The sequence below is a fragment of the Bombina bombina genome, chromosome 7 (assembly GCF_027579735.1).
Source record: "Bombina bombina isolate aBomBom1 chromosome 7, aBomBom1.pri, whole genome shotgun sequence".
NCBI classification, from domain to species: Eukaryota; Metazoa; Chordata; class Amphibia; order Anura; family Bombinatoridae; genus Bombina; species Bombina bombina.
This window is the reverse complement of record NC_069505.1, coordinates 15,438,682-15,452,708: the sequence shown is the minus strand read 5'-3', so window position 1 is coordinate 15,452,708 and position 14,027 is coordinate 15,438,682. Positions and strand designations below refer to the sequence as shown.

General features: G+C 42.4%; 1 protein-coding gene across 1 annotated transcript in view; it reads right to left on the bottom strand.

Moving 5' to 3' along the window:
• Positions 1–14,027, bottom strand: part of LOC128665768 (uncharacterized) — a gene marked incomplete in the record, with an annotated part of 268,831 nt that overhangs the window by 75,722 nt on the left and 179,082 nt on the right. Inside the window, 1 exon segment of the mRNA XM_053719962.1 lies at positions 11,937–12,022. Within this exon segment, the coding sequence (XP_053575937.1) occupies positions 11,937–12,022 (86 nt within the window).

Here is a 14,027-nt window from a genome sequence, read left to right as displayed (position 1 = left end):
AACCAGGGCGGGCCGTGGACCGGACACACCGTTGGAGAAAGTAATTTATCAGGTAAACATAAATTCTGTTTTCTCCAACATAGGTGTGTCCGGTCCACGGCGTCATCCTTACTTGTGGGAACCAATACCAAAGCTTTAGGACACGGATGAAGGGAGGGAGCAAATCAGGTCACCTAAATGGAAGGCACCACGGCTTGCAAAACCTTTCTCCCAAAAATAGCCTCAGAAGAAGCAAAAGTATCAAACTTGTAAAATTTGGTAAAAGTGTGCAGTGAAGACCAAGTCGCTGCCCTACATATCTGATCAACAGAAGCCTCGTTCTTGAAGGCCCATGTGGAAGCCACAGCCCTAGTGGAATGAGCTGTGATTCTTTCGGGAGGCTGCCGTCCGGCAGTCTCGTAAGCCAATCTGATGATGCTTTTAATCCAAAAAGAGAGAGAGGTAGAAGTTGCTTTTTGACCTCTCCTTTTACCAGAATAAACAACAAACAAGGAAGATGTTTGTCTAAAATCCTTTGTAGCATCTAAATAGAATTTTAGAGCGCGAACAACATCCAAATTGTGCAACAAACGTTCCTTCTTTGAAACTGGTTTCGGACACAGAGAAGGTACGATAATCTCCTGGTTAATGTTTTTGTTAGAAACAACTTTTGGAAGAAAACCAGGTTTAGTACGTAAAACCACCTTATCTGCATGGAACACCAGATAAGGAGGAGAACACTGCAGAGCAGATAATTCTGAAACTCTTCTAGCAGAAGAGATTGCAACCAAAAACAAAACTTTCCAAGATAATAACTTAATATCAACGGAATGTAAGGGTTCAAACGGAACCCCCTGAAGAACTGAAAGAACTAAATTGAGACTCCAAGGAGGAGTCAAAGGTTTGTAAACAGGCTTAATTCTAACCAGAGCCTGAACAAAGGCTTGAACATCTGGCACAGCTGCCAGCTTTTTGTGAAGTAACACAGACAAGGCAGAAATCTGTCCCTTCAGGGAACTTGCAGATAATCCTTTTTCCAATCCTTCTTGAAGGAAGGATAGAATCTTAGGAATCTTAACCTTGTCCCAAGGGAATCCTTTAGATTCACACCAACAGATATATTTTTTCCAAATTTTGTGGTAAATCTTTCTAGTTACAGGCTTTCTGGCCTGAACAAGAGTATCGATAACAGAATCTGAGAACCCTCGCTTCGATAAGATCAAGCGTTCAATCTCCAAGCAGTCAGCTGGAGTGAAACCAGGTTCGGATGTTCGAACGGACCCTGAACAAGAAGGTCTCGTCTCAAAGGTAGCTCCCAAGGTGGAGCCGATGACATATTCACCAGATCTGCATACCAAGTCCTGCGTGGCCACGCAGGAGCTATCAAGATCACCGACGCCCTCTCCTGATTGATCCTGGCTACCAGCCTGGGGATGAGAGGGAACGGCGGGAACACATAAGCTAGTTTGAAGGTCCAAGGTGCTACTAGTGCATCCACTAGAGCCGCCTTGGGATCCCTGGATCTGGACCCGTAGCAAGGAACTTTGAAGTTCTGACGAGAGGCCATCAGATCCATGTCTGGAATGCCCCACAGCTGAGTGACTTGGGCAAAGATTTCCGGATGGAGTTCCCACTCCCCCGGATGCAATGTCTGACGACTCAGAAAATCCGCTTCCCAATTTTCCACTCCTGGGATGTGGATAGCGGACAGGTGGCAGGAGTGAGACTCCGCCCATAGAATGATTTTGGTCACTTCTTCCATCGCTAGGGAACTTCTTGTTCCCCCCTGATGGTTGATGTACGCAACAGTTGTCATGTTGTCTGATTGAAACCGTATGAACTTGGCCCTCGCTAGCTGAGGCCAAGCCTTGAGAGCATTGAATATCGCTCTCAGTTCCAGAATATTTATCGGTAGAAGAGATTCTTCCCGAGACCAAAGACCCTGAGCTTTCAGGGATCCCCAGACCGCGCCCCAGCCCATCAGACTGGCGTCGGTCGTGACAATGACCCACTCTGGTCTGCGGAATGTCATCCCTTGTGACAGGTTGTCCAGGGACAGCCACCAACGGAGTGAGTCTCTGGTCCTCTGATTTACTTGTATCTTCGGAGACAAGTCTGTATAATCCCCATTCCACTGACTGAGCATGCACAGTTGTAATGGTCTTAGATGAATGCGCGCAAAAGGAACTATGTCCATAGCCGCTACCATCAACCTGATCACTTCCATGCACTGAGCTATGGAAGGAAGAGGAACGGAATGAAGTATCCGACAAGAGTCTAGAAGCTTTGATTTTCTGGCCTCTGTCAGAAATATCCTCATTTCTAAGGAGTCTATTATTGTTCCCAAGAAGGGAACCCTTGTTGACGGAGATAGAGAACTCTTTTCCACGTTCACTTTCCATCCGTGAGATCTGAGAAAGGCCAGGACGATGTCCGTGTGAGCCTTTGCTTGAGGAAGGGACGACGCTTGAATCAGAATGTCGTCCAAGTAAGGTACTACAGCAATGCCCCTTGGTCTTAGCACAGCTAGAAGGGACCCTAGTACCTTTGTGAAAATCCTTGGAGCAGTGGCTAATCCGAAAGGAAGCGCCACGAACTGGTAATGCTTGTCCAGGAATGCGAACCTTAGGAACCGATGATGTTCCTTGTGGATAGGAATATGTAGATACGCATCCTTTAAATCCACCGTGGTCATGAATTGACCTTCCTGGATGGAAGGAATAATAGTTCGAATGGTTTCCATCTTGAACGATGGAACCTTGAGAAACTTGTTTAAGATCTTGAGATCTAAGATTGGTCTGAACGTTCCCTCTTTTTTGGGAACTATGAACAGATTGGAGTAGAACCCCATCCCTTGTTCTCTTAATGGAACAGGATGAATCACTCCCATTTTTAACAGGTCTTCTACACAATGTAAGAATGCCTGTCTTTTTATGTGGTCTGAAGACAACTGAGACCTGTGGAACCTCCCCCTTGGGGGAAGTCCCTTGAATTCCAGAAGATAACCTTGGGAGACTATTTCTAGCGCCCAAGGATCCAGAACATCTCTTGCCCAAGCCTGAGCGAAGAGAGAGAGTCTGCCCCCCACCAGATCCGGTCCCGGATCGGGGGCCAACATTTCATGCAGTCTTGGTAGCAGTGGCAGGTTTCTTGGCCTGCTTTCCCTTGTTCCAGCCTTGCATTGGTCTCCAAGCTGGCTTGGCTTGAGAAGTATTACCCTCTTGCTTAGAGGACGTAGCACCTCGGGCTGGTCCGTTTCTTCGAAAGGAACGAAAATTAGGTTTATTTTTTGCCTTGAAAGGCCGATCCTGAGGAAGGGCGTGGCCCTTACCCCCAGTGATATCAGAGATAATCTCTTTCAAGTCAGGGCCAAACAGCGTTTTCCCCTTGAAAGGAATGTTAAGTAGCTTGTTCTTGGAAGACGCGTCAGCCGACCAAGATTTCAACCAAAGCGCTCTGCGCGCCACAATAGCAAACCCAGAATTCTTAGCCGCTAACCTAGCCAATTGCAAAGTGGCGTCTAGGGTGAAAGAATTAGCCAATTTGAGAGCATTGATTCTGTCCATAATCTCCTCATAAGGAGGAGAATCACTATCGACCGCCTTTATCAGCTCATCGAACCAGAAACATGCGGCTGTAGCGACAGGGACAATGCATGCAATTGGTTGTAGAAGGTAACCCTGCTGAACAAACATCTTTTTAAGCAAACCTTCTAATTTTTTATCCATAGGATCTTTGAAAGCACAACTATCCTCTATGGGTATAGTGGTGCGTTTGTTTAAAGTGGAAACCGCTCCCTCGACCTTGGGGACTGTCTGCCATAAGTCCTTTCTGGGGTCGACCAAAGGAAACAATTTTTTAAATATGGGGGGAGGGACGAACGGAATACCGGGCCTTTCCCATTCTTTATTAACAATGTCCGCCACCCGCTTGGGTATAGGAAAAGCTTCTGGGAGCCCCGGCACCTCTAGGAACTTGTCCATTTTACATAGCTTCTCTGGGATGACCAACTTGTCACAATCATCCAGAGTGGATAATACCTCCTTAAGCAGAATGCGGAGATGTTCCAACTTAAATTTAAACGCAATCACATCAGGTTCAGCCTGTTGAGAAATGTTCCCTGAATCAGTAATTTCTCCCTCAGACAAAACCTCCCTGGCCCCATCAGACTGGGTTAGGGGCCCTTCAGAGATATTAGTATCAGCGTTGCCATGCTCTTCAGTATCTAAAACAGAGCAGCCGCGCTTACGCTGACAAGTGTTCATTTGGGCTAAAATGTTCTTGACAGAATTATCCATTACAGCCGTTAATTGTTGCATAGTAAGGAGTATTGGCGCGCTAGATGTACTAGGGGCCTCCTGAGTGGGCAAGACTCGTGTAGACGAAGGAGGGAATGATGCAGTACCATGCTTACTCCCCTCACTTGAGGAATCATCTTGGGCATCATTGTCATTATCACATAAATCACATTTATTTAAATGAATAGGAATTCTGGCTTCCCCACATTCAGAACACAGTCTATCTGGTAGTTCAGACATGTTAAACAGGCATAAACTTGATAACAAAGTACAAAAAACGTTTTAAAATAAAACCGTTACTGTCACTTTAAATTTTAAACTGAACACACTTTATTACTGCAATTGCGAAAAAACATGAAGGAATTGTACAAAATTCACCAAATTTTCACCACAGTGTCTTAAAGCCTTAAAAGTATTGCACACCAAATTTGGAAGCTTTAACCCTTAAAATAACGGAACCGGAGCCGTTTTAAACTTTAACCCCTTTACAGTCCCTGGTATCTGCTTTGCTGAGACCCAACCAAGCCCAAAGGGGAATACGATACCAAATGACGCCTTCAGAAAGTCTTTTCTAAGTATCAGAGCTCCACACACATGCGACTGCATGCCATGCCTCTCAAAAACAAGTACGCCACACCGGCGCGAAAATGAGGCTCTGCTTATGCTTTGGGAAAGCCCCTAAGGAATAAGGTGTCTAATACAGTGCCTGCCGATATTCTTATATCAAAATACCCAGATAAAATGATTCCTCAAGGCTAAATATGTGTTAATAATGAATCGATTTAGCCCAGAAAAGTCTACAGTCTTAATAAGCCCTTGTGAAGCCCTTATTTATGATCGTAATAAACATGGCTTACCGGATCCCATAGGGAAAATGACAGCTTCCAGCATTACATCGTCTTGTTAGAATGTGTCATACCTCAAGCAGCAAGAGACTGCATACTGTTCCCCCAACTGAAGTTAGTAGCTCTCAACAGTCCTGTGTGGAACAGCCATGGATTTTAGTTACGGTTGCTAAAATCATTTTCCTCATACAAACAGAAATCTTCATCTCTTTTCTGTTTCTGAGTAAATAGTACATACCAGCACTATTTCAAAATAACAAACTCTTGATTGAATAATAAAAACTACAGTTAAACACTAAAAAACTCTAAGCCATCTCCGTGGAGATGTTGCCTGTACAACGGCAAAGAGAATGACTGGGGTAGGCGGAGCCTAGGAGGGATCATGTGACCAGCTTTGCTGGGCTCTTTGCCATTTCCTGTTGGGGAGGAGAATATCCCACAAGTAAGGATGACGCCGTGGACCGGACACACCTATGTTGGAGAAATCTGTCCTTTTAAGGAACTAGCTGACAATCCTTTTTCCAAACCATCTTGGAGAAAAGATAATATCCTGGGAATCCTGACCTTACTCCATGAGTAACCCTTGGATTCACACCAATAAAGATATGTACGCCATATTTTATGGTAAATTTTCCTGGTGACAGGCTTTCGTGCCTGTATTAAGGCATCAATGACTGACTCGGAGAATCCACGCTTTGATAAAATCAAGCATTCAATCTCCAGGCAGTCAGTCTCAGAGAAATTAGATTTGGATGGTTGAAAGGACCCTAAAGTAGAAGGTCCTGTCTCAGAGGCAAAGTCCATGGTGGAAAGGATGACATGTCCACCAGATCTGCATACCAGGCCCTGCGTGGCCACGCAGGCGCTATCAAAATCACTGATGCTCTCTCCTGCTTGACCTTGGCAATCAGTCGAGGGAGCAGAGGAAACGGTGGAAACACATAAGCCAGGCTGAAAGACCAGGGCGCTGCTAGAGCATCTATTAGCGTCGCCTTAGGATCCCTGGACCTGGATCCGTAACAAGGAAGCTTGGCGTTCTGGCGAGACGCCATGAGATCCAGTTCTGGTTTGCCCCAACGATGAATCAATTGTGCAAACACCTCCGGATGGAGTTCCCACTCTCCCGGATGAAAAGTCTGACGACTTAAAAAATAGCCCTCCCAGTTCTCTACACCTGGGATATGGATAGCTGATAGGTGGCAAGAGTGAGACTCTGCCCAGCGAATTATCTTTGAGACTTCTAACATCGCTAGGGAACTTCTTGTTCCCCCTTGATGGTTGATGTAAGCCACAGTCGTGATGTTGTCCGACTGAAATCTGATGTACCTCAGAGTTGCTAACTGAGGCCAAGCTTGAAGAGCATTGAATATCGCTCTCAGTTCCAGAATATTTATTGGAAGGAGTGTCTCCTCCTGAGTCCACGATCCCTGAGCCTTCAGGGAGTTCCAGACTGCACCCCAACCTAGAAGGCTGGCATCGGTAGTTACAATTGTCCAATCTGGCCTCGAAAGGTCATACCTTTGAACAGATGGACCCGAGGTAGCATGCATAGTTGCAGCGGTCTGAGATGTAGGCGTGCAAACGGCACTATGTCCATTGCCGCTACCATTAAGCCGATTTCTTCCATGCACTGAGCCACCGAAGGGCGCGGAATGGAATGAAGAACACGGCAGGAATTTAGAAGCTTTGATAACCTGGACTCCGTCAGGTAAATTTTCATTTCTACAGAATCTATCAGAGTCCCTAGGAAGGAAACTCTTGTGAGTGGGGATAGAGAACTCTTTTCCTCGTTCACTTTCCACCCATGCGATCTCAGTACTACGTCCGTATGAGACTTGGCAATTTGGAAGTTTGACACCTGTATCAGGATGTCGTCTAAATAAGGGGCCACTGCTATGCCCCGCGGCCGTAGGACCGCCAGAAGCGACCCTAGAACCTTCGTAAAGATTCTTGGGGCTATAGCTAATCCAAAGGGAAGAGCTACAAACTGGTAATGCCTGTCTAGAAAGGCGAACCTGAGAAACCGATGATGATCTTTGTTATCGGAATGTGAAGATAAGCATCCTTTAAATCCACTGTAGTCATATATTGACCCTCCTGGATCCTAGGTAGGATGGTACGAATAGTTTCCATCTTGAATGATGGAACTCTGAGGAATTTGTTTAAGATCTTTAGATCCAAAATTGGTCTGAAGATTCCCTCTTTTTTGGGAACCACAAACAGATTTGAGTAAAAACCCTGTCCCTGTTCCTCCTTTGGAACTGGATGGATCACTCCCATAACTAGGAGGTCTCGTACACAGTGTAAGAATGCCTCTCTCTTTATCTGGTTTGCAGATAATTGTGAAAGGTGAAATCTCCCCTTTTAGGGGGGAAGCTTTGAAGTCCAGAAGATATCCCTGGGATATAATTTCCAACGCCCAGGGATCCTGAACATCTCTTGCCCACGCCTGGGCGAAGAGCGAAAGTCTGCCCCCTACTAGATCCGTTACCGGATAGGGGGCCATTCCTTCATGCTGTCTTAGAGGCAGCAGCAGGCTTTTTTGGCCTGCTTACCTTTGTCCCAGGTCTGGTTTGGTCTCCAGAACGTCTTGGACTGAGCAAAAGTTCCCTCTTGTTTGCATTAGAGGAAGTTCATGCCGCACTTGCCTTGAAGTTTCGAAAGGCACGAAAATTAGACTGTTTGGCCCTTGATTTGGACCTGTCCTGAGGAAGGGCATGACCTTTTCCTCCAGTAATATCAGCAATAATCTCCTTCAAACCAGGCCCGAATAGGGTCTGCCCCTTGAAGGGAAAGTTAAGCAGCTTAGATTTTGAAGTCACGTCAGCTGACCATGATTTAAGCCATAGCGCCCTGCGCGCATGTATAGCAAAACCAGAATTCTTAGCCGTTAGTTAATGAACAATGGCGTCAGAAACAAAGGAATTGGCTAGCTTAAGTGCTCTAAGCTTGCCAAGTATGTCATCCAATGGAGTCGCTACCTATAAAGCCTCTTCCAGAGACTAAAACCAGAACGCCGCAGCAGCAGTGACAGGAGCAATGCATGCAAGGGGCTGTAGGATAAAACCTAATTGAATAAACATTTTCTTAAGGTAACCTTCTAATTTTTTATCCATTGGATCTAAAAAAGCATAACTGTCCTCGACAGGGATAGTAGTACGCTTTGCTAAAGTAGAAACTGCTCCCTCCACCTTAGGAACTGTCTGTCATAAGTCCCGTGTGGTGGCGTCTATTGGAAACATTTTTCTAAAAATAGGAGGGGAAGAGAACGTCACACCTGGTCTATCCCATTCCTTAGTAATAATTTCTGTAAACCTTTTAGGTATTGGAAAAACATCAGTACACACCAGCACTGCATAGTATTTATCCAGTCTACACAATTTCTCTGGCACTGCAATTGTATCACAGTCATTCAGAGCAGCTAAAACCTCCCTGAGCAACACACGGAGGTGTTCAAGCTTAAATTTAAATGTAGAAATATCAGAATCAGGTTGCATAATCTTTCCTGAGTCAGAAACATCACCCACAGACTGAAGCTCTCCTTCCTCAGCTTCTGCATATTGTGAGGCAGTATCAGACAAGGTTCTTAAAGCGTCAGTATGCTCTGCATTTCGTCTAACCCCAGAGCTATCTTGCTTACCTCTAAATTCAGGTAGTCTGGCTAATACCGCTGACAGTGTATTATCCATGACTGCCGCCATGTCTTGTAAAGTAATCGCTATGGGCGCCCTAGATGTACTTGCCGCCATTTGAGTGCGAGTCCCTTGAGCGGGAGTCAAAGGATCTGTCACGTGGGGAGAGTTAGTCGGCATAACTTCCCCCTCATCAGATTCCTCTGGTGATAAATTTTTGAAAGACAGAATATGATTTTTATTGCTTAAAGTGAAATCAGTACATTTGGTACACATTCAAAGAGGGGGTTCCACCATGGCTTTTAAACATAATGAACAAGGAGTTTCCTCTATGTCAGACATGTTTGTACAGACTAGCAATGAGACTAGCAAGCTTGGAAAACACTTTAAATCAAGTTAACAAGCAAATATAAAAAACGGTACTGTGCCTTTAAGAGAAACAAATTTTGTCAAAATTTGAAAAACAGTGAAAAAAGAAAATTTTTACAGTGTATTTAATAAGTTAACAGAGCATTGCACCCACTTGCAAATGGATGATTAACCCCTTAATTCAAAAAACGGATCAAAAAAACGATATAGACGTTTTTTAACAGACACAACAAACTGCCACAGCCTGCTGTGGCCCTACCTTCCCCAATAAACGACTTTGGAAAGCATTTGAGCCCTTTACATATGTCCTATAGCATACAGAGGACTCCTGAGGGAAGCTGGATGTCACAGTTTGTAATTTTAACTGCGCAAAAAAGAGCTAAAATAGGCCCCTCCCACTCATACTACAACATTGGAAAGCCTCAGGAAACTGTTTCTAGGCAAAATTTAAGCCAGCCATGTGGAAAAAACTAGGCCCCAATAAAGTTTTATCACCAAAGCATATATAAAAACGATTAAACATGCCAGCAAACGTTTTATATTGCAATTTTATAAGGGTATTACCCCTGAGAGTAAGCATGATACCAGTCGCTATTAAATCACTGTATTCAAGCTTAACTTACATTAATCCGGTATCAGCAGCATTTTCTAGCATTTCCAATTCTAGAAAAAATTGTAACTGCACATACCTCATAGCAGAGTAACCTGCACGCCATTCTCCCGCTGAAGTTACCTCTCTCCTCAGTCATATGTGAGAACAGCAATGGATCTTAGTTACAACCTGCTAAGATCATAGAAAACTCAGGCAGATTCTTCTTCTATTTACTGCCTGAGATAAAATAGTACAACTCCTGTACCATTTAAAAATAACAAACTTTTGATTGAAGAAAAGAAACTAACTATTTTTCACCACTCTCTCTTACTACCTCCATGCGTGTTGAGAGTTGCAAGAGAATGACTGGATATGGCCGTTAGGGGAGGAGCTATATAACAGCTCTGCTGTGGGTGTCCTCTTGCAACTTCCTGTTGGGAATGAGAATATCCCACAAGTAATGGATGATCCGTGGACTGGATACACCTTACAAGAGAAATACTTTTTACCTCTGTGAATATCTTGTATCTAAACCTCTGCAGAATGCCCCTTATCTCAGTTTTACCTCTGTGTTTACCTTGTATCTAAGCCTCTGCAGACTGTTCCTTATCTCAGTTTTACCTCTGCGATTACCCTGTATCTAACCCTCTGCAGACTGCCCACTTATTTCAGTTTTACCTCTGTGATTACCCTGTATCGAAGCCTCTGCAGACTGCCCCCTTATCTCAGTTTTACCTCTGTGATTACCTTGTATCTAAGCCTCTGCAGACTGCCCCCTTATCTGTTATATTAATATACTTTTAACCTCTGTGATTACCTTGTATCTAAGCCTCTGCAGACTGTTCCTTATCTCAGTTTTACCTCTGTGATTACCCTGAATCTAAGCCTCTGCAGACTGCTCCTTATCTCAGTTATATTAATATATTTTTTACCTCTGTGATTACCTTGTATCTAAGCCTCTGCAGACTGCCCCCTTATCTCAGTTTTACCTCTGTGATTACCCTAAATCTAAGACTCTGCAGACTGCCCGCTTATCTCAGTTTTACCTCTGTGATTACCTTGTATCTAAGCCTCTGCAGACTGTCCCCTTATCTCAGTTTTACCTCTGTGATAACCTTGTATCTAAGCCTCTGCAGACTGTCCCCTTATCTCAGTTTTACCTCTGTGATTACCTTGTATCTAAGCCTCTGCAGAATGCTCCTTATCTCAGTTATATTAATATACTTTTTACCTCTGTGATTACCTTGTATCTAAGCCTCTGCAGACTGCCCCTTATCTCAGTTTTACCTCTGTGATTACCTTGTATCTAAGCCTCTGCAGAATGCTCCTTATCTCAGTTATATTAATATACTTTTTACCTCTTTGATTACCTTGTATCTAAGCCTCTGCAGACTGCCCCTTATCTCAGTTTTACCTCTGTGATTACCTTCTATCTAAGTCTCTGCAGACTGTCCCCTTATCTCAGTTTTACCTCTGTGATTACCCTGTATCTAAGCCTCTGCAGTCTTCCCCCTTATCTCAGTTTTACCTCTGTGATTACCTTGTATCTAAGCCTCAGCAGACTGCCCCTTATCTCAGTTTTACCTCTGTGATTACCTTGTATATAAGCCTGTGCAGACTGCCCCCTTTATCTCAGTGCTTTTGACAAACTTGTAGTTTAGCCATTCAGTGCTGATTCATAAATAACTCCATGGGCATGAGCACATTGTTATGTATATGGCACACATGAACTAGCACTGTCTAGCTTTGAAAACTTTCATAATGCACTGTGATAAGAGGCGGCCTTCATCAGCTTAAACATTAGCATATGAGCCTACCTAGGTTTAGCTTTCAACAAAGAATACCAAGAGAACAAAGCAAATTTGATGAAAAAAGTAAATTGGAATTGCATGCCCTATCTGAATCATGAAAGTTTAATTTTGACTAGACTGTCCCTTTAACAGTGAATAAAACAGCCAGAATACACCACTAGAAACAGTTAAAATTGGCCTCAGCAGATCTACTGCCCAGATTGGAATACCGCTGTCCCTGTATTGTAGGAAAATGGACCACAAATGCATTTCAAAACCTTTGGCATAGATAACTTTTCGTGTGGAATTCTAATAAGTTTAAATTTGAAAAAGCCATGAAAACCAACTCGACGCGTTTTGCACATGAATTCTGGCTCTTTGGGAGATGGATATATTCGGTGCATAATCAAACACAGAGCTTTGTGACTTACTGTAGGAACCCAAATCTATCGGTGACTTTGTACAAAGTGAAGTCCGCATCTTCCCACGGGTCAATCTGCTCTCCTGGCTGCCTCCCCTGAGAGAGAAAATCATTATCAGAAATATTCCTGGTGTTTTCAAGAGATTATTTTTCAGACCTACAAATATTTCAGAGTAACATCTATACATCATATGGCAAGAATAGATTCCCTAAAGCTCACTATTTAGGCGGTAAGATAATTTCATTAAAGGGGAAACCAAACAAAAAAAAAGTAACAAGCCTGATGATAGAAAGGCAAATAAAAATATTATATAGTTACAGATTTATATAAAATATCTGGCAAGTTAAATTGCCAGTTGTTATTAACCATAAGATATCTAGAAGGTCATTTGACCCATCATTTAAAAAAAAAGAAATAAAATCCACCCTGATCCCCATCATTGGTGGAATAGCAGACTGGACGGGTGTACTGATGTCTGCCCACTTCTTCCCACAGGGGTAAGATGTAGAGAGCACAGGACAGCGAGAGTAGCTAGAAGTATCTCCCTTTCCTGAATCATTTTCACTCCTCGTGCAGCTCTCACTACTGACCCCTAAAAGTAGTCTCTTTTTGCTGACCCTGCTGCTTTAGGTAGGGGAACCCCAGACCACTATGTTTAACTACACAGACAAGGCAAGATGTATGCTCCACTTCTGAATACCAGAGTTTGTCCCTATAACCCACATCAGACCTCAGATCTGACAACTGTCGGTAATATGCACAAACATTTATTGTACAGACTTTTGTAACACAGCACTTAATTACCGATATATACTGTGTATATATAAACATTTGTGTGTGCAGACCTTATGTAATGCAGCATTAATTACTGATATATACTGTGCATATATAACATTTATTGTGTGTGCAGACCTTATGTAATGCAGTACTTAATTACTGATATATACTGTGCATATATAAACATTTATTGTGTGTGCAGACCTTATGTAATGCAGCGCTTAATTACTGATATATACTGTGCATATATAAACATTTATTGTGTGTGCAGACCTTATGTAATGCAGTACTTAATTACTGATATATACTGTGCATATATAACATTTATTGTGTGTGCAGACCTTATGTAATGCAGTACTTAATTACTGATATATACTGTGCATATATAACATTTATTGTGTGTGCAGACCTTATGTAATGCAGCACTTAATTACTGATATATACTGTACATATATAAACATTTATTGTGTGTGCAGACCTTATGTAATGCAGCACTTAATTACTGATATATACTGTGCATATATAAACATTTATTGTGTGTGCAGACCTTATGTAATGCAGCACTTAATTACTATATACTGTGCATATATAAACATTTATTGTGTGTGCAGGCCTTATGTAATGTGGCACTTAATAACTGATATATACTGTGCATATATAACATTTATTGTGTGTGCAGACCTTTTGTAATGCAGCACTTAATTACTGATATATACTGTACATATATAAACATTTATTGTACAGACTTATATAATACAGCACTTAATTACTGATATATACTGTGCATATATAAACATTTATTGTACAGACTTATATAATACAGCACTTAATTACTGATATATACTGTGCATATATAAACATTTATTGTACAGACTTATATAATACAGCACTTAATTACTGATATATACTGTGCATATATAAACATTTGTGAGTGCAGACCATATGTAATGCGGCACTTAATTACTGATATATACTGTGCATATATAAACATTTATTGTGTGTGCAAACCTTATGTAATGCAGCACTTAATTACTGATATATATACTGTGCATATATAAACATTTATTGTGTGTGCAAACCTTATGTAATGCAGCACTTAATTACTGATATATACTGTGCATATATAAACATTTATTGTGTGTGCAAACCTTATGTAATGCTGCACTTAATTACTGATATATACTGTGCATATATAAACATGTATTGTGTGTGCAGACCTTATGTAATGCAGCACTTAATTACTGATATATACTGTGCATATATAAACAGTTATTGTGTGTGCAGACCTTATGTAATACAGCACTTAATTACTGATATATACTG